This window comes from Cricetulus griseus (assembly GCF_003668045.3).
Source record: "Cricetulus griseus strain 17A/GY chromosome 1 unlocalized genomic scaffold, alternate assembly CriGri-PICRH-1.0 chr1_0, whole genome shotgun sequence".
NCBI lineage: Eukaryota > Metazoa > Chordata > Mammalia > Rodentia > Cricetidae > Cricetulus > Cricetulus griseus.
The window spans coordinates 253189442-253215440 of record NW_023276806.1 but is presented as its reverse complement, the minus strand read 5'-3'; the positions used below and the strand labels follow the sequence as shown (position 1 = coordinate 253215440).

The 25999-nt window shown below is 44.6% G+C and overlaps 1 protein-coding gene across 1 annotated transcript in view; it reads right to left on the bottom strand.

Moving 5' to 3' along the window:
* Window positions 1-25999, bottom strand: part of Rftn1 (raftlin, lipid raft linker 1) — a 170110-nt gene that overhangs the window by 21520 nt on the left and 122591 nt on the right. The window contains exon 6 of the mRNA XM_035451463.1: window positions 21381-21496. Coding sequence (XP_035307354.1) covers window positions 21381-21496 — 116 coding nt within the window. The remainder of the gene's footprint in view (window positions 1-21380; window positions 21497-25999) is intronic.

Sequence of the window (25999 nt, the reverse complement as noted above, 5' to 3'; positions counted from 1 at the left end):
TCTGTTTCTCAATTAAAATTTTACAAGTATTGCTTCTAGATATTAGCTATTGCAGTTGATATGTGGGTCACATGATCCTCACTCTGCAATAACATGGACTTGTGAAAACGAAGCAGTTTTTAACATAGCAGTCTTCGGGAAGGGACGATATCATAGAAGAAAGGCAAGAATGCCTCGTTAGCTCATTTGGTGGAAGGCAGTTGTTTATACAGTTCCTGGCCTGGAGAAATGCTTGCCTTCTTTCTCCCATGGGCCAGGACTTTAGATTCACAGTCTAGCACAGCTCCCTTCCTAAATCCCCATTCTACTGCTTTAGGAGCAAAGGCTTATCTCACGATTATCTAATGAATAACACTGAGCATAAGACAGCCCGATTCTCTGATTACAGACTCGGTCACCTAGCAGACTGCCTGTAACTCTCCAACACTCAGATTTCAGATACAAACAAGCCCCAGCTATCAGCAAGGATAGAGAGGGGCCCAGCACCTCCTACTCATCTGTAACTGTTACGTCAACTCTAAGCACACCTCATACTGAAATGAACCATAACACTTTATTTCTTATAACTAAATATATATTATTAGACATTATTTTCACCTGTTGCTTTGCTTTGGAAATATTTATGATGTTTAAACACCATGACATTTTGCTCTAATGTGAGCAGTTTTTATTCAAGACTGTATGCTTGATGGGTATACTCCCTGTGGGTTCTTGTCCTTTCCTTCTGAAAAGTAATCTCTTTGTATAAAGTCATTGTTGATGTCTCCCCATTCTGTCCTCTTTCTACCAGCTGTTAGTCAAAAATCATTTTTTTTTTAATTTCATCACCGCACTACTCCTAACTATGTATTTTACCTACAAGGGATTTCTTCATCTTCCAGCCCTTTTCATGTGCTTGGAATATCCTGCATCTCCTACTTAAGACTCGGAGTTCTTTTACCACCCAAGTCTTCCTTTCTTCTATAGAGCAGCCTGTCTGTGTGTTTGGACACTTGAACATTATCTCTGACCCCTGGGTCATCATTACCAGCAACTTGAAAGAGACAGGGTTATAAGGCTTATCACACCATGTCTTGGTTTCCTCACTACAGTTAGCTGCTAATCTTTTCATCTCTAGGCTACAGCTTCTTCCACTTGACAGATAATTTACATTCCTCCACCTTAACTTTCACAAACACCCATCTTATTCATGCTCTTTCTCTAGGACAGCCAAATCTCACTATGTATAGACCAGGCTAGCCTAGTGCTAGTATCCATGGAAAAGGCGACCATGGCAGGCTCTCCTCTAACCTGAGTGTTCTTGCTGTTATCTATCCATCTACAGTAACTCTTGGTAGTTATGTTCTATAAAGAACACAAAGTTAATGAAACCGAGCCATTTTTTTCTAAGGGAAATGCAGAGTTAGGTACTTAGTAGTTCCTGTATTTTTGTTACCCAACCAACATGTAGCTGTGCTTATGTTTGTTTTTGTTTAAATATTCACTTCACTTGCTGTGTCAGCTTTCAGTCAGCACCATGAGCCTGTACAACTTATCCAGTACTTGCATTTGCCCTATAATACTCAGGAACCTCAGCCCTGTACTGGGGGCTGTTTTTAACAATGGAATCACCACAAATGCCTGGCAGGGTGGCACACTCCTTTAATCCCAACACTCAGGAGGCAGAGGTAGGAAAATATCTGTGACCTTGAGGCTAACTTGGACTGTATATAGAGTTCCAGACCAGTCAAGGCCACATAATGTGATTGTGTTAAAAAAATAAAAAAATCATCAGGAAAAAGAAGGAAAATGTGACCCAATTGGATCATGAAAAAGATAATTGTTTACGATACAAGCCCCAAACAATGAGGCAGAACATGGATGGTTTTGTTTAGCCCTGGCTGAAACAATGAATGTTGGGTGATTCGAATGCTATGCTATTCAGCATATATTTGCAAATGACCATGAGTTCACCATATCAGAGATTGATTCTAAGAACATATTTAGTGGACAAGAGAATTCAGTGATACAGGATCTGTGACTATGTGCCCCAACTTGATCTATTTTTCCATCTACATCATTCCTTTAGTGACACTTCCCTGGGATTTTTCAGAAGACACAAATCCCATCTCCAACTACTCTCATTTAGATCAGTTTTATTAATTTAATGTTTAAAGGGCCCAATGGATTCTCCTTCTAAAGAACAGACTGCAGAAGTGAAAAAAATAAGACAGTACATTAGATCACATACAAATCCACCCACATGGCAAAAGACACGATACATAAATTCATAAGACAAAATGGGCAAAACCTAAGCTCAAATCATAGAATGTCAAAAACTGACAAGAAAAAGAAAAAAAAACAATCTAAATTTTAAAAGAGACAAGGATGTGACAATGAGGGAGAGAAACACATTAAATAGCCATTAAACACATGGAAAAAGTAACCATCTCATAAGAAAATAAATGCAAATTTAGCTGCCCCGAGGCACTGTGTGTTACATATCCAACCTTCCAGTGTGAGAACCTATCTGTTTACCAGCCTGCCAGGAAACAAGCATCCTTGAACACAGCTGATGGGAGGGCAAACTGAGTCAACCCTCTTAGAGAACAACTTGACAGCATCTCCCAGAGTTACAAATACATCTACCATTTACCCTTTGACCAACAATCTAAGTTCTGGGAACTCATTCTACATATGAAGAATGGGGGTGGGGTGCAAAGCTACTCTGGAGAGCCGTCTGGAAAACTGTCTGTAGTAGGGAGACACTGGCAGCTACTGCATTGCCGGCAACCCTGGACTCGCCAAGGGTGGCTTCATCCCTCCAATGCGGAGGCTCTGGTGCTCAATAGGGGCAAACAGGACAAGAAGGGACACTCTACTCCAGGACTGAATGTAAGGACCCTGTAGAAACATCCAGGGAGGTACTAAATGAAAAGATGTATGTAAGCACCATGATGTGCCCTAAAGATGTCTATGCCCCAGTGCCCAGAGCTTGGGAATAAATTCCCTGACACGGTTATAACATCTAGATCCCAGAACTGATGGTTTATCCTAAGTTACTTGGGTGGGACCAGCATAATGAAAAGGACCCTTGTAAGGAAGAGGCAGGGAATGTCAAGAGTCAGAGAAGGGGGTGTGATGACAGAAGCAGAGACTAGATTGATATGGGAAGGGTCCTCTAGAGGCTGGGAAGGCAAGCAACAGACTATCTTCTACATTCTCCAGAAACTGTGGAGTGGGGCTCACACTTGCCTTTAGCCTCTTGGTATGTGCTATGGTTGGAATGTGAAATATATCCAACAAGCTTTTATCTTGCAGCTTAGTCCCTAACTGGGGCACTATTTGGAAAAGCCACAGAGCATTGAAAGGAAGGGGGCTAACTGGAGGAAGCAGGGTCCTTGAAGTGAGCTCTGTAGGTTTCCATGTATTGTACCTTCACCACCCTCTGCTTCCTGGCACAGGGTGCACACAGTCTATGACACATACTCCCACCACCACGCCTTCCCTGTTGTGAAGGATTAAAATCTGCAGAAAGTAAACCTCTCCTGGATAAGCCATTTGTCAGTTATTTTGGTCACGGCAATGTTCATTTCTGTCTTCAGAGAGTTTGGAGGTGTTGGCCAAGGGAAGGTAGGGGGAAATTCAGGAAGAAATGAGGCTGGGATCTGGGCTTCCTGGTGAGGTAGGGGAGCAGGGGAAGACACGGGACAAACAGATCATATTCTTAGATGAGGAAGCCCAAAGGTAAGGCAGGAGGAAGATGCCACAATGGGAAAGGGAGCATTTCACCTCCACTATCAATAGAGAGGGACACTCAGAAAACCCCAGTCTGTCCCTTAGTATCTCAGAGGCTAAGGCCATGTCTGTACTCCAGTTCTTTTTATGAATCTCCAGTTAGTCAAACTGGCTCAATTCTGGGCAATTGGAAGCAAAGCTGTAGAGCTCACACCACAGTGGGCAGGCATATGGGTTGGGAGCTCATGGACTTCGGGAAGCAGGAAAGAGAAGGGACAATTTGACCCTCCACCCTCTCTGAGGAGAGGGCAAATCTCCCTGAAGCTGACACAGGGCAGCCCTGCTATCTACTCCCCTCAGGCATCCACCACACAGGACAGAGTGCCTGCCAACCAGAGGGAGGGACAGCCAGGCTGGCTGGCTGGAGATGTTGTTTTCTTCTTTGTTTTATGCACAATGCCCCAGAAAAACATTTTACTGATGTGTAATTAGGCCAACATAATAGCATCTCTGAGAACAGGCATCTCATTTTAGACAACTTTGGCTCAAAGGGAATAAGGGCTTTTTTTTATTGTTCTGTTTTGTTTTATTTTTATTTATTTATTTTTTTGTAGGAAAGGGGGGCAGATGAAAATGTATGTAATCCAGTTTTCTCCAGTTCCAAGACTCCTCAGAAGCTAGGGCTGATGAGTTCACATTTGATTGTCTCCCCCATAAAGAATGACAGAAAACGGCAGCCTTTGAGGCGCTCAGTACAATAGCAGATAATAGTTTGGTATTATTATGTGAAGTACACTGTTTACAAAATGGCCTCCACTGTGACCTCCCTGTCCAGGACCCCTTACAATATGGCTGCAGCCCTCCCCCTTAGACGGAGCATCTACCTCCACGTCTTGAATTCAGATTGCTCCCAGAACTAACCCTGACGGACAGTGCCTGGCAGCTGTGACAAGCATTCTGAACCCAGGCCTCAAAAGGCTTTCCTGCACTTACTTTCTCTCCCAGAGCTTTGCCTATTTGCTGGGGACAAGCCTAGGCTACCTGTTGGATGATGACAGGCAGGCAGCCCAGACAAACAACAGACAGGTGCAAGATGCCATCCTGGACCAGCCAGGAGCCACTTAATGCCACAGAGACTTTCTCAGCAGGGTTAGAGAGGTCCCTGTTTTAATTCACTAAGCTTAGGGTGCTTTACAAGCAGCAGAAGCTAACTGGTGAATTGTCCTTATTCTAGTAAGATCACAAACACTGAAGCAAATTTCTAGTAGGAAAAAAATCATAGTGGCTGGAAAGAAATAACTGAAACAGCTAGAACTTGGTGTGGGAGGATTTGGCGTTGCTCATTTTTCACCATCAAGGCTGGCATATGTAGCCCTCACATCCTTCATGCCAGGCACACTCTCACCTTGCATTTCCTCTGGAGCCATGATGTCTAATTTATGGTAACCTAGATGAAACCAACAGCACACTAGCATACTCTGGGAGGGAGAGATAAAAACTCAGAACGAAGAACATCCCAGCTCCCACCATTGCCTGGCATCTCCAACAGAACCATTCCTAGCTGGCAGGGAGGCCAAACCTGCATGTGTGAGATAACACTTCTCTGGTTCTGGGTGCCCAGCTTTGGCAGTTGTGCGTGTCCTCTCTGAAGTCACACACTCTGGAGTTGGGCAAAGGAACAGGTCATAGGATGAAGGGCAGGAGGCAGCCTGCTGTACCTGTGATCCGTGCTGCCTGCTGCTGCGCACTGGAGCTGGCAGAATAAGCACCAGGCAGAGTGTTCAGCACACAGGGCTCCCGTAGCATACAAAATACAAAAGCTAATGAAGCCGGGTGTTTGGAGGTCAAGAGCATGATGGCTGGGGCAGATCCTGCCGATTAGTGGGGCATATGCTGAAGTTCTTAGTGCAAACATTAAGCAGCTCAAAGCCGCTCCACACTGTCACACAGCCATGCAGAGGGACCACACGCTGTGGCAGCCAGGGCGTGCACATGCCTCTCTCCTCTCTCTCTCTCTCTCTCTCTCTCTCTCTCTCTCTCTGTCACACAGCCATGCAGAGGGACCACACGCTGTGGCAGCCAGGGCGTGCACATGCCTCTCTCCTCTCTCTCTCTCTCTCTCTCTCTCTCTCTCTCTCTCTCCTCTCTCTCTCTCTCTCTCTCTCTCTCTCTCTCTCTCTCTCTCTCTTTCTCTCTCTGTGTGTGTGTGTGTGTGTGTAGGAAACAGGGGAGGCGACAACAACATGCAGCCTCAGGAGCTGACATCTTACAGGGGCTGAATGCAGACTCGGAAGACTTGGAAGCAGCTTTGCTTGATAACAATTAAACAAGACACCTTCTCCATCCAGGGACTTGCTAAGTCCCTACCACTCGCTTTGAAGGGTGAGAAAAAATTACATTTTCTGGGAATAAATGGAATTTATCAACTTGTTTCTCTTTAGACAAACTGGTTGGAATATTTCTAACCACTTTTTATTTTTTACTTTGTTAGAAAAGAGAAGAGAACTGAAAAGGGGGTTTTGGGTTTTTTTTTTTCCTAAAATACAGGATTAATTAAAAGATATTTATTTTATAGTAGGGGGAGTAGGGAGGGAATCCAGCTTATCTACAAAAAAGTCTAAGACTCTGTCATCTTTACAGACTGGATTTACCAATAATCACAAAATGCTAAGCCAGAAGTCATCTATGAACAGCAATTAGGACAGTGTTAATAGGGGAAGAAGTAGAAATTATAGGTCAGCCGACCAGGCAGGCAGCCAGAAAGGACTGAATCACAGAGCATCTGCGGTTTTCCTCACCCTGGTAGACTCAGGGTACCACTCTCCCCATCAGTGTTGGGGCCATCAGCCAGTCAATATTCTCTTTTGTGGTGACCCAACTGTCAGTATCATGTTGCTATGGTTACCTGCATTTTAGTGCCACTCTCCCCTCTTTTCCAACTAAATTACACTCATAATCCCCAGCATGTCTTCAGAGGACCCAGCTCCTGGTACACTCATGTCTATTAGTGTTTCTGAGGTACCCAAAAGCTCCAGATGAAATATCCAGCCTTCAGGACACGCCAGACTCTTGACCATTCATTCTTGGGCCCCCTCCTCAGAGAGAAATCCATCTAAAGCCTACTATAGCAGATGTGCTGTTGGGCTCCCATCAGCATCTGGATTGTGACCCACCAAAGGGAGAGTTAATGAATTAAAAAAAAAAACAAGTCAAGAAAATTCAAATGTTCTCAGAGCGCCTGGCTCACTCCCAGAAATCTTCCCACAGTCCTCTCGTCCTACCTCATCAAGCCGGCTATGGACCACCAAGCACATCTGACTTTACTTTCTGTGCCCTCCTGCATTAGAACATGGTAACCACGAAGGTAGGAAGTTCAACTTGCTCCTGGGGAATCCTTATGTAGGAGGTGACATTTCCCCACACATCACTGCTGAGTGAGCAGAAGAGTTTTAGCCACTTGGAGGGGGGGTTCTGCCACCATGTCTTATATTCTCAGTTTAATCAAATGACGATAGGTCACACTTAACAATAACAAGACATGAATCTGTCACAGAGAAAGTGAGTTGGAGTTTTATCTACCAGGACCCTCCCTCCATTTCTCTTTTTTTTGGGCATTCTGTATGTGGGAGTTGTACACATACTCACGTACAAAAATCAAACATAGAGAGCCACGTTTGTAGTCTTCACAGTGTGCTTAAGACCATTGGGTACTTCTGTGAAATGACTGGGGAACTGAACTGGGCAGGTGTAAATCTGTCCTCTTCCCACTGTGTCTCTGGGGAGTGTGCTGGTGAGGTGTCTTATAAGAAGACACTCGTCACATGCTATTAGGGAAACACAAAATAAAATAAGAGACCTCCCACACACGTTAGGATGGTGAAGTCTAAAACACCAGCAGCCACCAAAGTCTAGGCTAGGAAATGAAAGGACAGGAATTCTCAACCATTGCTACAGGGGCTGCAAAAGTGACATTTCCACTTTAGAAGATAGTTTGGCAATATACAAGGAACTCAAGAAGCTAGTCTCCAAAACACCAAACAATCAATTAAAAATTGGGGTGCAGAACTAAATAGACAATTATCAACAGAGGAATCTAAAATAGCTGAAAGACACATAAGAAAGTGTTCAACATCCTTAGTCATCAGGGAAATGCAAATCAAAACAACTCTGAGATACCATCTTACTCTGCCAGAATGGCTAAAATCAAAAACACCAATGACAGTTTATGCTGGAGAGGGTGTGGAGAAAGGGGAACACTTCTCCACTGCTGGTGGGAGTGCCAACTTGAACAGCCACTTTTCGAATCAGTATGGCGACTCCTCAAGAAAATGGGAATCAGTCTACTACAAGATCCAGCAATTCCACTACTAGGCATATATCCAAAAGAAGCACATTCATACAACAAAGACATCTTTTCAACGATGTTCATAGCAGCATTATTTGTAATAGTCAGAAACTGGAAGCAGCCTAGATGCCCCTCAACTGAAGAATGGATAGAGAAAATGCGGTACATTTACACAGTGGAGTACTACTCAGCAGAAAAAAACAATGGAATGTTGAAATTTGCAGGCAAATGGATAGAACTCAAAAAAACCATTCTGAGCAAGGTAACCCAGTCACAAAAAGACAAACATGGTATGTACTCACTCATATGTGGATTTTAGACATAGAGTAAAGAATTACCAGCCTACAATCCACACTGCCAGAGAAACTAGTAAACAAGGAAGACCCTAAAAGAGACGAACTTTGTCCCCTGGAGAAGAGGAAAGAGTCACCATCATCTGAGCAAATTGAGAACATGGGAAGAGGGCGGAGGGAGCTACAAGAGTGAGGAGGGAAGAAAAGGAAGGATGCAGAGGTCATGAGGAAGCAGAAATTTTGAGTCAGGTGTGGATTAGAAGAAAGGACATATGACAGGTAGGAGTTTAGTTGGGGGGGTGGTAGAGGAGGAAGGGAGGGAGAAGGGAACTGGGATCGTCATGTAATTCAATCTTGTTTGTAATTCAAATATATAAAAAACTAAAAAAAAAAAGATAGTTTGGCAATTTCCTACAAATTAAATATGCTGGTACCACAGCCCAGCAGTCACATCCCTCGTTTTTACATGTGAGCTGAAAGCATCTGTTCATTTGTCCACATAAAAACCTGCACGTGGATGTTTACAATGGTTTTATTCATAAAACCCACACCGGAGATGTTTTTCAGTAGATAATGGATGGATAAAACTAGTATCCCAGATAATGGAACTTCATTCAGCACTAAGGATAAATGAGCTGCTGTTAACAACCAGCCAAAATGCTCATCTGGAATGATTCCGTAGAACTCAGGAGCACTCCCATGCTTCAGACCCCAACAGCCATGCAGGACAGCCCACGGCCTCTCACTATTTTTGTGTCTACCAGATTTCCACACAAGTACCCAAGGAAGACATGTGACAGAACAAGGCACAGGAGGGCATCGTAGGCCGTGAGTAAAGACCTCCTTCATTACAATGCGCCCTTGCGAGTGCAGCAGGTTATGTTCCAGCCATACACCCTCACCTCTTACTGTCATTAACTTAGGGGTCCTGGGAACTGCACCCAGGGCACTGCACATGCCAGGTAAGTAAGTGCTCTACCATTGAGTTACCTCTCCAGGTTCCCTTTTACTTTTACTGAAATTATTGACTTGGGCTGGGTAACTATGACCCTGGAGTTTGGGAGATGGAGGCAGAGGGATTGCTGTGAGCTTGAGGCTTTGGCTACAGAATGAGACTGTTTCAAACAATACATTTTTATTGGCCAAATTAACTGCCAAGGAGTGACAACAGTGAACACTTGACTACATTAATGCATCCTCTGCACCTTTCACTTAACAGACTCCAGGCCTCTATGGAGAACTGTCTGCCCACCTTTCTCTATGTGACTCAAACTGTCCATATGTTAGAAAGAAAGTAGGCCAGTTTCTGTTGCTATGACAAAATACTCCAGACCGAGTATTTATAAAAGAAATGGTTATTTATTTATTTATTTATTTATTTATTTATTTATTTTTCTTTTAAAAATCAAAGGTAGTCAGCCTGCAGGGACTTCTATTCCCCAAACCCTTCTCCTTCTTCTTTGTACTGATTACCAATCACATCAGACTGAGAAGCCAATTCCCACCAGTGGAATGAGACAGTCACCAGCTACATCCAGGATGGAAGACAGAGGCTATCCTGGCCCTGGTGTGCTTGCTAGCCTTGTTTGGGTTCCAGAGTGCCCTTTCTGCAAAAACAAATCCCCTTGCTGGGTTGCTTTTGCATTGTCCATGTGTTTCTTTGTTCAACACAAAGATTATTCTTTGTTTCTAACAATTTATGAAGTTATGCATTTAAACATTTTAATGTAATTTTGTCTGATTGTTTTCCCTGCATGTATGTCTGTGTGCTACATGCTTGGTGCCTAAAGAGGTCAGAGAGGTCATTGGATCCCTTGGAACTAGGATTACAGCCAGTTGAGAGCAACTGTGGGTATTGGGAATAGAACTTGGTTCTCTGGAAGGCAGCCAGCGCTCTTAACCACTATCACTCCAGTCCTGAAGGTGTTTTTCAGCTCATACTTTTGGATCCTGACAGTCCAAGATCAGACAGGTTTGTTTAAGTTTCTAGTAAGGGCCACTCTAGAACCTGTCACAGACAGTGGTCATGTATATGTGGAGTGACCTCACTTAATAATAACCTCTTCCCACCAAGAACTAACTCCCTTGGTGAGACCACTGTTAGTGTCCTCAAGTCAGGAAGATACAGACAGACAGGCATGACTATAAGTCATAGGACGATTAATTCGGGGACCCAGCAACCGAGAAAGTCCCTTGGACTGCCCCTGACCATGCCAAGGACTGTACAACTTCCTTCCAACAGACAAAGAAAATCAGTTACCTAGGACAGACAAAGAAAGATCTGCCCTTTTCAGAGAAACTTTCCCTTCTAGTTTGTAATATAAAACTCCCTGGGACCTCCCCTAGAAAACCAGGGTCTTTTGAGCCACATGCTTGCTGGAGCTCACTCCCACTCAGTAGAGTGCACTCAAGGTTCTCACTCTCTTTATAAATAAACAAATATGTTTACTCCTCTGAGTCTTGCTCAGTTCTGTCCCCAAGACACAATTTGTACATCACATCATGAGAGGGCCTCATCCGTCCCCCCTAGTAACACCTTCTAAGAATTGGAAGGTAGTCTCCCTCACCAGGCTTGGGGGGGCTCCTTCATAATCAGTAGCCTCTAAAACCAGGAACTGAAGCTTCAGACTGATGACTGCTCTAAAGAATGGGATCTCCAGTCTGCAGGCCCGGGTGGAGACACAATGTTCTGAACTGCCCAAAAGGTCATAAGATTATTATCTAGCAGGAGGAAACTTTCTGGTAAAGAACAAAAGCACACACTGTGCCCCTCCCATAATGGAATCCAAATGAATCTGTCAATCACCTCAACACCCCCCACCCCCCAAAAAAAGCCATTCAGGAAAAGCAGCTTGTTCTAGAAGCTAGAAATATAAAACTTGCATAAGGCACATGCTGGTACAATGGTCTCTCTGGTCCTTGTTCATTCTTAGGCTTTAAGAGTGCCTCACTTTAATACAAAGTAGTACCTATCACCTATAAGAGGCCAGTGTTTTGTCTGAATTTCTCTAGTGGAGAGCAGAAGGACAAGGGAATTGAATGGAGGCCAGAGAGAGATCTCAGCGACACATGGCTACCTTGCAGTAGGTCCACTTCTTAATGGTGGAGCCATCTCTCAACACTGTCATTCCAGTGCATGGCTTTTTGGAGGATAAGCTGCATCCAAACCACACTATGGCCATATGACTAGCAGACACCATATCCAAGCTGACAGCTAGTAAGGAAAGCAGTCAGCTCTGTGCACAGGGGATTGGCCAAACTCACAGTGAGCTTCCACATGTAATCTTCCCCAAGGCCAGACCTGACTGCAGTCTTGTGAGGCTCTAAGTGGAGGACTCAGCTGAAGAAACTGTAAGAAAGTGTGTGTGTGTGTGTGTGTGTGTGTGTGTGTGTGTGTGTGTGTGTGTGTAAACATGCATGCCTGTCTGTGTTGTATGTTTAAAGACCTTATTATAGAAGGCTGGTATGATGGCTTAATGCATAATAGGTGCTTGCTGCTAAGCCTAAAGATCTGAGTTTGATCCATGGAACATCCAGAGAACTGACTCCTACAGGTTGCTCTCTGACTTCCACAGGTGTGCTATAGCATGTGTGTACCCACATATACACAAAATAAATGTTAAAAAATTAATCAGGATCTTATAGAACCATTTCCTACCTTTCTAATCCCACACTAACACACCCTGTGTTGACAGGTAGTAAAATGGAATTCCTCCACCTGCCTGTCTGAGCTACAACATCTGCCTGCTGCAGCTACAACCACCGTGTCTCGGGGTCTGGGGCCTGGACCACCCATCACTCTTCACCACTGACTCTCTGGATCTCCATTCTCTAGACTACAGGATTTAAGTGTGTACTGGCTTGAGCCAAGGCCTTATAATAGACTTCATGGTGTGTGTGTGTGTGTGTGTGTGTGTGTGTGTGTGTGTGTGTGTACAACATCCACTGTTAGTTCTATTTCCCCGGAGAACCTGACAGCCCACCTTCCTGTCATTCCAGGGCACACAATAGGTTCTGTTTAAAGGTTTTATTTTGTTTTTAAACGTGTATGTTTGTATATGTATGATAGGGGGATATGCAAGTAGTGGTGGAGGTCAGAGGAGAATGCTAGATCCCCTGGAGCTGGATTTAGAGGCAGTTGTCAGCTGCCTGACATGGGTGCTGAGAACTGAACTCAGGTCCTCTTCAAGAGCAGTCTGTCCTCTTAACCACTGAGTCATCTCTCCAGCTCCAAGTAACAGCTTTTGAAAGTATATTTGTGAGGTTGGAGAGGCAGCTCAGCAGGTGAAAGTGCTTACTGGGCAAGCATGAAGACCCAAGTTTGAATCCCCAGAACCTACATAAGAGCCAGATATACTACAAGCACCTGTATACTCCCCATGCTCCCACGGGGAGAAGGGAAGCAGAGAAAGGCTAGTAGTGCCCTGGTGTAATATGGTGGAGAAACAACAGAGAGCCCTTTCTCAAACAAGGTAAACTGTGAGATTGCCTCCGCCCTCCCTACAGGAGCTACGGCATACACAGGACTGCATTCTACACACAAATGCACCCTGTGCACACAGACCCTGCTACTGTGTTCGTTCCAGGATTTGAACCCACGACTACCTCTTTTACTTGCTTTTACTCTGCAATGAGTTCTAAATTCACTTTGCCCCTGTTTCCACCACAGGGGCATGTCCACCTCTTCCCCCATCAGCATCAAAAGGTTCCTGTGACATAGGGCCTTTCACACACAGGAAGCTTGACAAGGATGAGAAATTATGGATAGACACAGAAAATCCAGGAGGTGGGAAGCCATGTCCAATGCCCACATTCCTTCTCTTCAGTCAAATGGAAATCATCCTTCCTGCCCGAATTTCCCCCACCACATTCTCATGGTTGCTGACACACAGTAGGAACTCAGTATTTTATTGTTGAATGGATTTTTCTAAAGATCTCACTACTCATATTTGGAGAAAAACACAGATATGTCAGACACAACAAAATGGCGTTTATTAAAGCTATACTCTTCCTTTCGTCACCCTATGATGAAAGCTGGCTGTCACCTTACTGAGTCCTTCTCCCTTTAAGTCACCATGGGAGAATCATGTGCCTGTCCATGGGGAATGCTCCTGTCCCAGCTAACACTCTCTTCAGTCCCAGATACCTTTTGAGTTCTGAAAATGACTCTAGTTGGTAAACTCAGCTTGGCCAAAAATATCTGAGAGAAACTTGGTTGGAGCTTCTGGAAAAAGCCTGTAAGGATAGACGCAAGGAAGAGAAGGAATTGCTCCTGCTGGCCATAGTTACCATTTTGTATGTTCTGTGTGGATCTGTGCAGCCACCTTGTGACTAGGATCTAAGGGGATACCTGGTAGACAGGTTCCCAATCCTGGCAAGATCCTCAAACTGTTGAAAAGACTGACTTCGAGATCCCTCCTTACCACACTCCAAGCTTGTTGCAACGTGTCATAAGGTGAAATCCCGCTCCTGCCAAAACCACTTCTAATCAGTCCTGGTGGACTCACAGGAACATGACCCTTGTCCCCATCTTGGAACTTCAGCCTCAGGCTCTGTTGGCCTCTCCTTTCCCCATTCCAATCCATCATCCCAAGCCACATGATATCAGGAACAGCTGTTTTGATGAAGTCTCCAACACCCAGTTCCTTGCTCTTGTCTCAACTATCAGGCTTCTCACAGATTTTCCCTATGTCACCACACAGACAATTTCACTCTACACAGCAGCCTTGGAGACACAAACATGCACAATATGCCTGTTTCCCCGGCATGCTGAATTGTAGAGCACATGCCCATTGCATATGAAGCCCGAGTTTCAGCTCTGGTACCATGAAGTAAACTAATTAAGCCTATTAAACTGGTGGTGTTTTCCCTTGCTGGTGGCATTAGACTACATGGAGCTGTGTTTGTCAGCGTTCTCCTGAGAGATGACCACAGGATGCCCACAGCCACACTGGTATCTGCATCTACTGAGATGCATTTCTGGAGATCTGGCTCCCATGACTATGGAGGTCAGCAATTGCAAGATATGCAGGGCAGACTGCAAACTCCAAGGGCAGATATTGCAAGCTAGAATTGGAAGGCAGTAGTGGAAACACAATTTCTCCTCAAGAATTCAGTCTCTTAAGGCCTTTAACTGATTAGGTAAGGTTCAGCCACAATTTCTATCTCCGTGATGCCCATGTAACTATATCTAGACACACCTTCACAGCAGTCTCTAGCTGTTTGGACAATGACCAGGGAGCAGAGCCAACACATCAATGCAGAATGTTAACATGACATGACAGCTTCTGTATCTTTTTTTTTGTTTTTTGTTTTTGTTGTTGTTGTTGTTGTTGTTTTGAGGCAGGGTTTCTCTGTGTAGCTTTGGAGGCTGTCCTGGCACTCGCTCTGGAGACCAGGCTGGCCTCGAACTCACAGAGATCCGCCTGCCTCTGCCTCCCAAGTGCTGGGATTAAAGGTGTGTGCCACCACCACCCAGCAACTCTGTCCCTTTAACACTTCCTTGTCATTGTGTGTAGAGTGATACAAGGCTATGACAGGAGTAACAGTGGAAATATGGACACGGCTGCCGCTGCATCTCTTCTTTTCCCCATCACTAACTGCTTTGGCCACACCCCTTTCTGTACCTTATAAACACACATGTTTGTTTCTCTGGGAGAGACAAATGTGAGAAAATATTATTACGTTCTGTAAAGTTCCTCCATTTTGATTGAACAAGAACGATCTCCTCAACTACAGTACTTTGGTCTATATAGGTATTGTAACTTGTTTGTCTAAATGCCTGCCCTCTTCAACCTACTGACCCCTAGGAATGCCTGGTCAAGACAGATGTTTATGGGTCTTGATCACCTGGCATTCTTTAACTCATTCACTATATCCTTGACAACTGATAATTACAGACAAAAAAAAAAAAAAAAAGGAAAACTTGCCCTTTCCTTGGCTGATTTGAGACTACAGAGCCCCTCTACTAGACCCGACCCCTCTGCAGTAACAGCCTGTACTGTCATTCGGTTGCCCATTCCCCTGTCCGTCTTTCTATTTTAAAGGACTTGGAAGTATGAGACACAGAATGGCTGAGTTGGTGGTGGGTGCTTTAAAGTTTAGTTGATGTTGGTGGTCTGCCTTCCAGGGCATCCTGAATATTAGAGATGAGCCCATTGCCCAGGAAAGGTGTTCAGCTATAGGATCCAAAATGCTGGAGTATCACAGTCAAGGTGAAGGGGGAAGCACAGGACTGGATAAAAGCCACTGTATTGAGAAGGCTGCCTGCATAGACCTGAGTTTCAGAGAACTCTGCTCAAGCCCCCTGCATGCTATGATTGGCTCTGGAGTGGGAAAGTGAGGAGTTCCACTGGGGAGAGATCTGTGCCTTATATCCAGGTCCTTTCAAGGGAATGATGATTCACAGAAAATCATCTGAATCACAGGTAAAAGGCGTAGATTTCTTGACTGTGGCACTAAAAAGTATGGTTTAAAACCAAAACAGTTTTCTTGGAGGAATTATGGAAATAAAAATACTCCAGATGGCTTGAAAAGAGCAAATATTTGTCAGAGCAGAAAGTGGTAAATTTTAGATGCCACAGAAATGGAAGTTACACTCTGGTAAATTTATGAGGTAAATCCTTGAATGAATATTTAAAGAGATGGCTGGGAGCCTTTAAAAACAAAGACTGATGCCCAGACCCCTGCAGAAGATCACAGAGAACAGGTGAGAGCCATGACTTTGTCACAGGGGATTTCTAGATGAAGGAAATGCAGTGACAGGAACAGCATCTCACCTGGTCTCTCACGACAGACAACCTGGAGTAAGACAGAGATAAACAAGTTGGAACGAAAAGCGTATCTGTACTACTACACAGTGTGTTCCTTCTAGGAGACTGGAGAAAAGTCTCTGAGGTGTATCAAGGGATAATCCTGCCTTTTCAGCACTGGGCTCACGTAGCAGTCAACTTACAAACGAAACCTTCTGAGATACCAAAGCTAGATGATCTTCCAAATGTGGACTACCACAACCAGGGCTTGAAATGTCTCAACAGGAACTGGGTGAGATGGTGCAGGCCTGTAACTCCAGCACAAACATCACAAGTTCAAGGTCAGCCTGAGCTACAAAGGGAAGCTTGGTCTTGAAAAGTAAGGGCTGGGAATGAAGTGCAATAGCCCAGTGTTTACTTAGGTCCTGTTTCATTTTCTAAACCACTAAACAAATGAACTGTCAAAAAAAGTTATTTTTCAAAGAACTAAGGTGAATCTTTTGAAGGCTAACCTCCTTTCTCAGAAATGAAGCTGATTTTTTTGAAGCCTAAACAATTTGGAATATAAACTTTTGGTCTATAAGGAAACCATGAAAATCCAGGACGCTGCCTTCATCTCTCTCTACAGTCTGAAGAAGTCAGTGTTGCACTGCTCACATTTGTTATACAGGGTGAGGTGGAATTCCATCCGAGGGAGCCCTGGTCTTAAAGGGAGGCTGGTCTTAAAGTCTGTAACCAGGTAAGCCTTGAACCTGTAATACTCTCGCCTCAGCTTCCTCTGTAGCTGGGATTGCAGGATGAGGCCTGGCTTAGGCATGCTTTTTCTACCACCTTCTGTTCATATCTAGGACCAGATATCATAGGAAGCACTGACGAACTAGAACATACTCCGGGGAGACAGACGATGGCAGCACTTGTTGATGCCAACAGAAACCCCCAGGAAGGAGCTGTGTCTGCAGAGAGCAGCTGGCTGCTGCTGTAGCTCTGTGGAGAGACTGGAATGCCAGAGGTCCAGAGGCTCATCACCTTATCTTTGCCTAGTTTCCTCATTCACTTGTGTTAGAACTAATATCCTGAGATTCATAGATAAAAACCTTTCAGAATCTATTGACTCAGCAGACCCCTTGCTTCCACCAACCCTAAAGCTAAGAATGCCACCCTACAGCATCTTAGGCCTATAGAAAAGCGCCCCCATCTTGCTGTAACCACCTCTCTGATGTACTCACCATTGTATTTTAGACTTGTCTTGATTTATGACTTTCTTTGCTTTGTAAATGACAAAACTGCTTCCACACTGGAATATGGAACTTGGTGCAACTTAAATCTGTGTTGTCAAGCCATGGTCCCTCAAAATGGTCCCTCCAGAATAAACTATTCCTTATTCCCTTTAAGATGAGGGCTGTGGTTTTATGTTGATAATGGCATCTAGATTCTTCTGGGCTGTCACATCCAGACACACAGACTCAAAGAGACTCAGTCCACCTATCTTTTCTTTCCCTCTCTCTTGCTCTGTGCTTGCTCTTTCCCAGCCCATTCCCTTTCTGCTCAGAGTCTAGACTGAGAATCCCTCATACAAATGTCCCACGAGAGCTCTTAGCTTCCTCCCATGTACCTGGCACTTTAGGTCATGGATTTACAACTAAGGGTAACACAACTATTTTCTTTCTTTTTAAATGATTTATTTATTTTATGTGCATTGGTTTTTGCTTGCATGTATGTCTGTGTGAGGGTGTCAGACCCCCTGAAACCAGTGTTACAGATATCTGTGAGCTGCTATGTGGGTGATGGGAACTGAACCCAGGTCCTCTGGAAGAACAGCTAGTGTTCTTAACCACTGAGCCATGTCTCCAGTCCCCCACAATTATTTTTTTCTTTCTTTCAAAGCTTGTTTTAGCATATAATCTGGCCCCATCACCCCTGAAATCTCTGTATTTATCCTCAAAGCTCCCCAGACAGATCAGCAGGTGAATTATGTCATGAGTGGCCCCAGGCAGCTGATGGGCTACTGTTTATAGCAGCTCTGTGTGCCAGGCCCACAGTCAAGGTTTTCAATTTACTTTCTCTTTGGGGTTGAGGATTAAAACAGTGTCTTACTATGTAACACAGTCTGGCATAGAGCTCTGGGCAATCCTCAGGTCTTACTCCCAAAAGTTGAGATTATAGGTCCAGGCCACCGTACCAGACTGGAGTTTCTCCTTTAATTTGTCCCAGCTTTGAGACATCATTGCCAGCATCCACTTACAACACCTAAAAGTGGAAAGAGGGAGGGAGTGGGTTTCCTCTCTACATTGAGAGGCTGGGCTGGGAACTAGAGGACCACGCCTGTCCAGCTTCCCAGTCAGCTTCCTGCTCTTAACATGTGGCATTGTCTCAGGGCTGAGAACAGCTAGCAGGCTCCCTGGTGAAAGTATGTGTATGTAAAAAGGGGAACCAAAACATAGTGACAGAATTGGAACAGGACTGAAAGCGGGGCCAGGAATAAAGGGATAGCCAGCAATCACTAGTGAGAAAGAAAACGCCCACAATAGCATCACACACTCATGTAGCAGGCCTGGCAGAAACAAGGGTGTTCTACAGAAACCTTTGTCTCTCAATCAGACCTACTGAAACAATGGACCCCAAAGAAACAGGAGTTCCCCAGGAATGCATGCTGTGAAGGAGAGGGCCCCAGCCAGAGAGGAGCTTGTCTCCCAGAAAAGATTCACCCAGCTCTAGCTTACCAAACCACCTTCCAGAACAAGACTGCAGGCCAGGCAGTGAGAGGCCAGGTGGGTTGGGTGGGGCCACAGGGTTATAGGACTGTTTATCGTGGTCTTAGTTTGCTTCCCATTGCTGTGATAATGGCCAGAAGCAAAAACACAGTCAGGAGGTAAGAATTTATTTGACTTTACAGTCTTTCAGTGAGGAAGTGGAGACAGGAGCTGAAGCAGAGGCCACAGAGGAGTGTTGCTTACTGGCTTGCTCCCCATGTCCTGCTTAGCTAGTTTCTTACATATCCCAGGACCAATGTGCCCAGCTACTGCACCGTTTACAGTTGGCTGGGCCCTTCCACATCAGTCATCAATGGAGAAAGTCCCCACAGGCTTGCCTGCAGGTCGAGCTGACAGGAGCTTTTCTCCTTAGCTGAGGTTCTCTCCTCAGATGACTCTAACTTCCATCAAGTTGACAAAAACCTAACCAATACAGATGTTAAACTTCAATCTCTCTTCAGAACCATAAAGATGGACTTGGGGAGTCATTCCTTCTTTTTGCCCCTGATTCTGATGTGGCCACACTGAACAAATCTCTCTTTTTTTCCAGTATCACACCTTTAGTCTGACTCTTGTGATTGGCTTATTGAGGACAGGTGGCCAAACCTGGCTTGGGGCATAGATTGTGACCCCCAACTTTGATAATACCCAGAGCCCAGGTGGTTAGAAGCTAGCCTGGGAGGACAGTGATTGTCATAAAAACAGGGTCAACTGGAAGCTAGAGAGGAGATGTTATGTTGTGGGGTGGGGGTCAGGCCACAGCTACCTGCAGCAGCCACTCTCAGAGCTTCAATAAAGGAGATAGCAAGCCCCAGAGGACAGTCTATGTGAGACTCTGGAAGATTCTAATAGACTTCAGGTGCCAGAATTCTAGGAGAGATGGCACCCTAATTCTCATTTGCAGGCTCCAGCTACCTTCAGATTTGATATCTGAAGGCCAGCAGTGGCACCCCCCACATACGAATATAATGGATACACATTAAGTAAATGTCACTCATCAGTAAGATACCTTCCTCCCTTCCCGGCAGTGCAATACTTCCCTCCCCTTCCCATCCTGCCCAGGAATTAGAGAAAACCTGACTGCAAGTAAATACTGTGGCATACTCGGCTAAACAACCATATGACACGAACCCCCGCTTTTCACTCCATTAGAAGGGACCCCACTCTGTTGTACAGACCTAAACTCTCCTCAGAGCCCCTGCCACGCTGCCCACCTATGGCATGTTTGTCTGTGGTGTTACTATTCCAATAAAGCTCTTATCCAATAGGATGATCTGCTTCAGGGTGTCCCCTTCAACTCCAAACCCACTACGTTTCACGTGTGTGTCCAGGCATAAGGGGGAAAAGCTTTTTATGGCCAAATGGCAGAGAAGAGAAGATGTAGTTGGACTTAGGGCCGTGTGAATGGGTTCAGACACACCCACATGTCATGGAGATGGGCTGGCTATGGGTCAGAGTGGGTATTCAATGGAGCCTCTTCAGAGGGCCACACCTGCAAACCTGTCCCCAGCTGGACACTGTACCAGGAACAAGCTCAAAGAGTAGGGTCCCCAGGATTTCATCTTGTGACCACTGCCAGCAGCAACTCATTTGACAGAGAATTATAAATACAAATTCATGGGACCAGCCTCAGAGTACCACTAGAGCCTGAACATTTTTGTCCTACCTACACTTAACACTCAGTGCAGAGATGGCCTCTACAGAAGCAATTATGGTTAAATAAGGTCACAAGAGTAGGTCCCTGATCCATTAGGATTAATGTTCTAGGAGACACCAGAGAGCTCACTGGCTCTTGCCCATAAGCATACTCTGGGTGAGAGTCTTGAACAGGACAACCCTGACGTTGGACTTTCTAGTCTCCTGAACAGTACAAAATCCCATCTGTGACATTTTGTTATTAGTGGTCTAGGCAGAAAGTAAACTTCCAGGGTGGGGCCCAAATATCTACGTTGGAGAAACTCTGTTGTATGATTTTGACAAAAGGTCCCTCTTGAGAAATGCTGGTCTAGTCATGGGCTGAGACTGGCTTAAAACATCCATGCTTCATGGCTGGGGAAAATCCAGGGGATCTTAGAAGGAAGACAGCTGTTCAAAAGACGTGGGGTTTACCCAGAGCCATGTAGTGGCCTCATGGTTATCACTTCTGGTGTGAAACTCAGATGAGAGACCCTAGTTATTCCTGTCCACTTCTTCCAAGGGTGGCTTGCAAGCACTGGCCAGGTTATACCTCTGAAAACCACGTGGCTCTTAGGATTACAGTTTTGTGAGCATGGCTGTCTATCGCTTGTGTTTACTGTAGCCTGACACATATAAGGATACATGCTTTTCTTGTAGAAAGAGATGTGGAGTCCACTTCAGCTTAGGGGCAGGGTAGAAAAGAATCAAGGTCCTCACAGGGTTTACTCAGGTGAACCCCCTTTCAGAAGAAAGGCACAGCTGGGCACCCGCCTCACAGTCAGCTGGAGCAAGCTGAGAAACAATCTCTCCCCAGACAAAGGCAGCAATGAGGCAGCGCCACACTTACTTCCAGGACTGTCCATTGTTCCACAACAATAGCGTCGTAGCCCTGTGTGGTTTTGTTATCTTCTGGGGAAACAGCTTCAAAGATGAATACTCCATCTGTCAGGCCATAGAAGGAGTCTGTGGAAGAACAACAACACAGAAAAACCAGTTGGGGGGGTGTCTGAGCTGTCTGTGGCAGAAGTCTTACAAACAGCAAGAATTTTCACTGCATTCATTAATAATCCCAATCAGAACGTCTTTTCAGAATGTTAATTAAATATGGCATACACAGTTGCGGAGTCTAGCCCCATCAGAATGAATGAGACTAATTTACCTCACTCTTTTGAATAATATCCTTGATTTTATGAGCCCAAATTTCATCATCGGCAATCACCATCGCACTCACGTGCTTATCCTCCTGTTCATGCCCATGTCAGGATGCACTGCGAAGAACTCACGCAGGGCAAAACACAGATTTTAGAAGAAAACTATAGTTAAGTAAAAGGGATTTTTTTTTAAGGCAGGACAGATTCAACATGCCAAATCTAAGCTTGTCAGTTGTTCTCTGAATGTGTTAATTGTGGGGTGTTGGGGTTGCAATGTGGTTGATGCTTCTGGCAGCCCTTATAAAGAGCTGGGGTTTGGAAGTGAGCTTCCCAAATGATTTAGTACTGAAATGTTCCTGGACACTGTCAGTCAAGAGAGTGACTCCTGCTACTGTACAGCTCAGCAGGCCTGTGTGGGACAGTCAGTGTTATTTGGGAATGTTTAGAGATGTGGTCTGAAGGAACAGGACAGAGTCTCTGCCATGCAGGACACATGCCTCTGGGCTTTTGGGCTGTGGTGCAGTTCGTCCCAGATTCCTTTAGACAAGACTATTATGAGAAAGGGGACCCATTTTGATACTGGAGGCCCGACTCTAAGTGACTTGTCTACCTCATCTGTGAAGTGAGGATCTGGACAGGTGACTCTTTTGCCCTACAATCTACTCTGCAAACACTGCTCAGTCTCAATTATGTGCAGAAGCCCTAACCCCCAGCTGGGTCTCTGGAAGGGAAGAAGCCCCATGGTGCTTTGCTTGTTCCTCCTACTCCCAGATATGCAAAGAGGGAGAGTCAGGCAGGAAGAGAGCTGGAAATGGAGCTTGGGTCATGGGCTTCTAGTCTAACAAATGGGGGGAAATCCTGTCTATTTAGTGAAGCCACCTACCCTGTGGGCTTACAAACACACACCAGCCAGCTTTTATGTACATGCTGGGAATCTGAACTCAGGGCCTCATATTTTCATAGTAAGAACTTTACCCACCAAACTTTCTCTATCACCCTTATTTAGTTTTTGTTTGTTTGTTTGTTTTTGTTTTGTATTGTTTGGTTTTTAAGTAATTTTGCAAACAATGCCTACAGGGAATACTCCTGAGAACATCCATCGACAGTTGTCATGACAGACTAAAGGAAATAAGAGGGGGTGTCAAGTTGGGCTTTCGGGAGCCACTTCAGACTTGCTAAATTGCTCTCCAGGAAGCTGTGTAGCTCAAATTCCTATAAATACAGTCAGTGTCCCTCCATCTCCATGCCTCTACTGGCTCTCAAAATTTGCCAATCTCACAAACAAAAGGAACAGCTTTTTCAACATTTACTAGCTATGGAGAATTCATGTTTACTTTATGTTCTTTGCTCATTTCTATTGGGATTTAAGACTTTTTAGTTATTTATAATAACTTTTATACATAAAGAATAATAAGTATAGCCCTTTATTTTTATTGCTGGAAATAACTTTCTCCTATCCATGTCTTTTTAATTTTATTTGTGGAGAACATAAAAGCTGCCGATTGCTATGTGTTGACAGTTTGAGTTTTTTTCTTTGTGACTTCTAGTAAACACTGACACTTCCATGAATGCCAGTGTGAGTCATAGGCTTTCTGATTTTGTCTCCCTTCACTCTCTGTGACAAAGAAAATTAACATGATTATGGTTTACCTTATTTTTAAAATCCCTTTTCAAATACTCATTGAAAAGTGCAAGTGAATCCTGGGGGTCTTGCTGGGTAGCCAGCCTTGTCAAAATGACAAGGTGAGGCTCTGAAAGAGACCCTGGCTCAAACAATGGGGAGACTGGTAGAAGCAGACAATTGAAGTCAACCACTTGCACACACTACCCCCATACACAGATGCTCATCTGTTGTGGAATATTAGTTGAAGATGTGTTACTTATGCTCTGGAATATTTATTTAATGATATAAAGATGTGTTGTATTCTTTTAGGTTGCATTTGTTTAACTCTGTGAAGCTATGTTACTTTGCCTGTCTAAAACACCTGATTGGTCGAGAGCTGAATGGCCAATAGCAGGGCAGGAGAAAGGATAGGTGGGGCTGCCAGGTAGGGAATAATAAACAGAAAGAAAAAATCTAGGCTTGAGAGATAAAAGGAGAAGAGAAGGACTCCAGGGGCCAGCCACACAGCCAGCCACAGACTAAGAAGGAAAGAAAGATAGGTAGAATAAAAAAAGGTAAAAAGTCCAGAGGCAAAATGTAGTTAAAGAGAAATGGGATAATTTAAGTTAGAAAAGCTGGCTAGAAAGAAGCCCAGCTAAAGCGGGGCATTCCTAAGTAAGAATAAGTCTCCATGTGTTTATTTGGGAACTGGGTAGTGTGCCCCCAAAGAGTAAAAACACCAACTACACTCTTTCTCTCTCTCTCTCCCTCTCTCTTGCACACACACACACACACACACACACACACACACACACACACACCCCTAAATAAAATAAAATCACCACAGAAAAATAGTTAAGTGACTACATTCTATATTATCCTCTAAATACCATGGGAGTTTAACCAGAGGATACTTAAGAAATGATATTTTGTAGAAAAAATACAGATACAAAAGTGCCATTTGGGCTAACTGTAAATTTTTAAAAGTATTTGAGTGTCTGTGTATGCACAGAAGTGTGTGGGTGACCACAGAAGACAAAAGAGTGTGTGTGGGACCCCTTGGGACCTGAGTCACAGGTATTTGTGATTCACCTGACATGGGTGCAGGACTCCAAAACAGGTCTTCATGATACAGCATGACTGCTCCTAACTTCTGATCTTACAGCAGAGTACTCCACTCCCAAAAATTGTGAATTTTTTAAAATATGAGAAATGTTTAGCCTAATAAACTTTGAGTAAATAATAAGATATCAAAGTGGCCATGAGTGATTTAATTAAGCAGAACTAAAATTTTATTTCCAGTCCTCTTGTAAGACTAATAAAAGGAGTAACATGGGTCACCAGATAATACAGAAGGAATAACTGCCCTTTCTTTCTCCTATGTGGTGCTTGAAGGCAGAACTAGGTTCAGAGTTTAGAAAGATTAGGGGCACAACACCTAATAATAAAGCTAACCTTCCGGAGTGAAGCTACAAATGACCTCAGGAGAGCAAGCAGAAACACTGTGCTCACCACAAAGGACCTGCCCCTACCCCTCCTCTATTCCAACAACTGTTGGGTACCATTACACGCCAGGCATGCACTGGGGGCCTCCTTAGCAGCAAAATGCAGTCCCCCCCAACCTTAGAGCTTACCCTGTGGTTGAGAAGACAGACAGTAACCAAGTGTCAGCATTGACACAGAGAAAGTGGGTGTGAGGGCAGAGGCCATGGAGGAGACTGTTTGAACTGGGGCTCCCATCAATCAGGGATTCCAAGATCAGGTCAGCCTTGGGCACATTAGCTTCATTACTCTGAGATGGGAAAAGCTGCACACCATGGGTGGCATTAATCCCTAGGCAGGGAATCCTGAATTGTGTGAAAATGCAGACAGTAATGTGAGCACACACATGCATAAATTCCCTGTTCTCTGCTCGCACCACAGATGCGTGTGAGGACCCCTGCTGAGTTCCTGCCATCGTGACTTCCTGACCGACTGTATGGGAGCATAAGAGACCTTAGGATGCTTGGTCAGGTGTTTTATATCTCAACAGGAAAGGACAGTGGGGCAGACAGAAGTGCACTAAACAAGCAGGTGATGTGGACTTGTAGGGTTTTTGAGTTCCTGGCAGAAAGGGGACAGCGGGAAGGCAAATGCATCAGGTTGGGGCAGCCAATGGCAGATGAACTGCAGAATCCCAAGAAGTGACTTGGGACTCAGGTGACTGGTGGGGAAAGGTACAGTAAAAAGACTTCTCCAAGAGAATAGCAGGTAAGATGCAGAGCCTGAAACTGTGTGGGGTTGAACTTGACCTCCAATGTCTCTGTTACCACTTTGAAAGGACACGCCCCATAGAGCCAACTGGATCCAGGACGATGAAAAAACATGGATCAGAGCTGCCCCAGTGGAAGCAGCTGGGCCCAGCTCGTCCACAGAGTGTGAGCAAGCTTGGTGGGGATCATTACAGAGCTCCAGCGAACAGAAAACCCTACAGAATAAATAGCTACTCTTGAGCCAATGAGTTCGGGAATGGTTTGTTACATGGCATTACTAACTGTTCAACCTAGATGAAGTAACCAGTGTACTTCACTCAGGTGGGGTAAGTCCTTATTGTGGATGATAAAGATGCTTGAACAGCTCAATTACAATGATGATTAGGAAAGTGAGATCTGGAGCACAGGCAGCCTTGACCATACTCCATTTTCATTAAGTTCCCCAAGTGAGCCAATCATG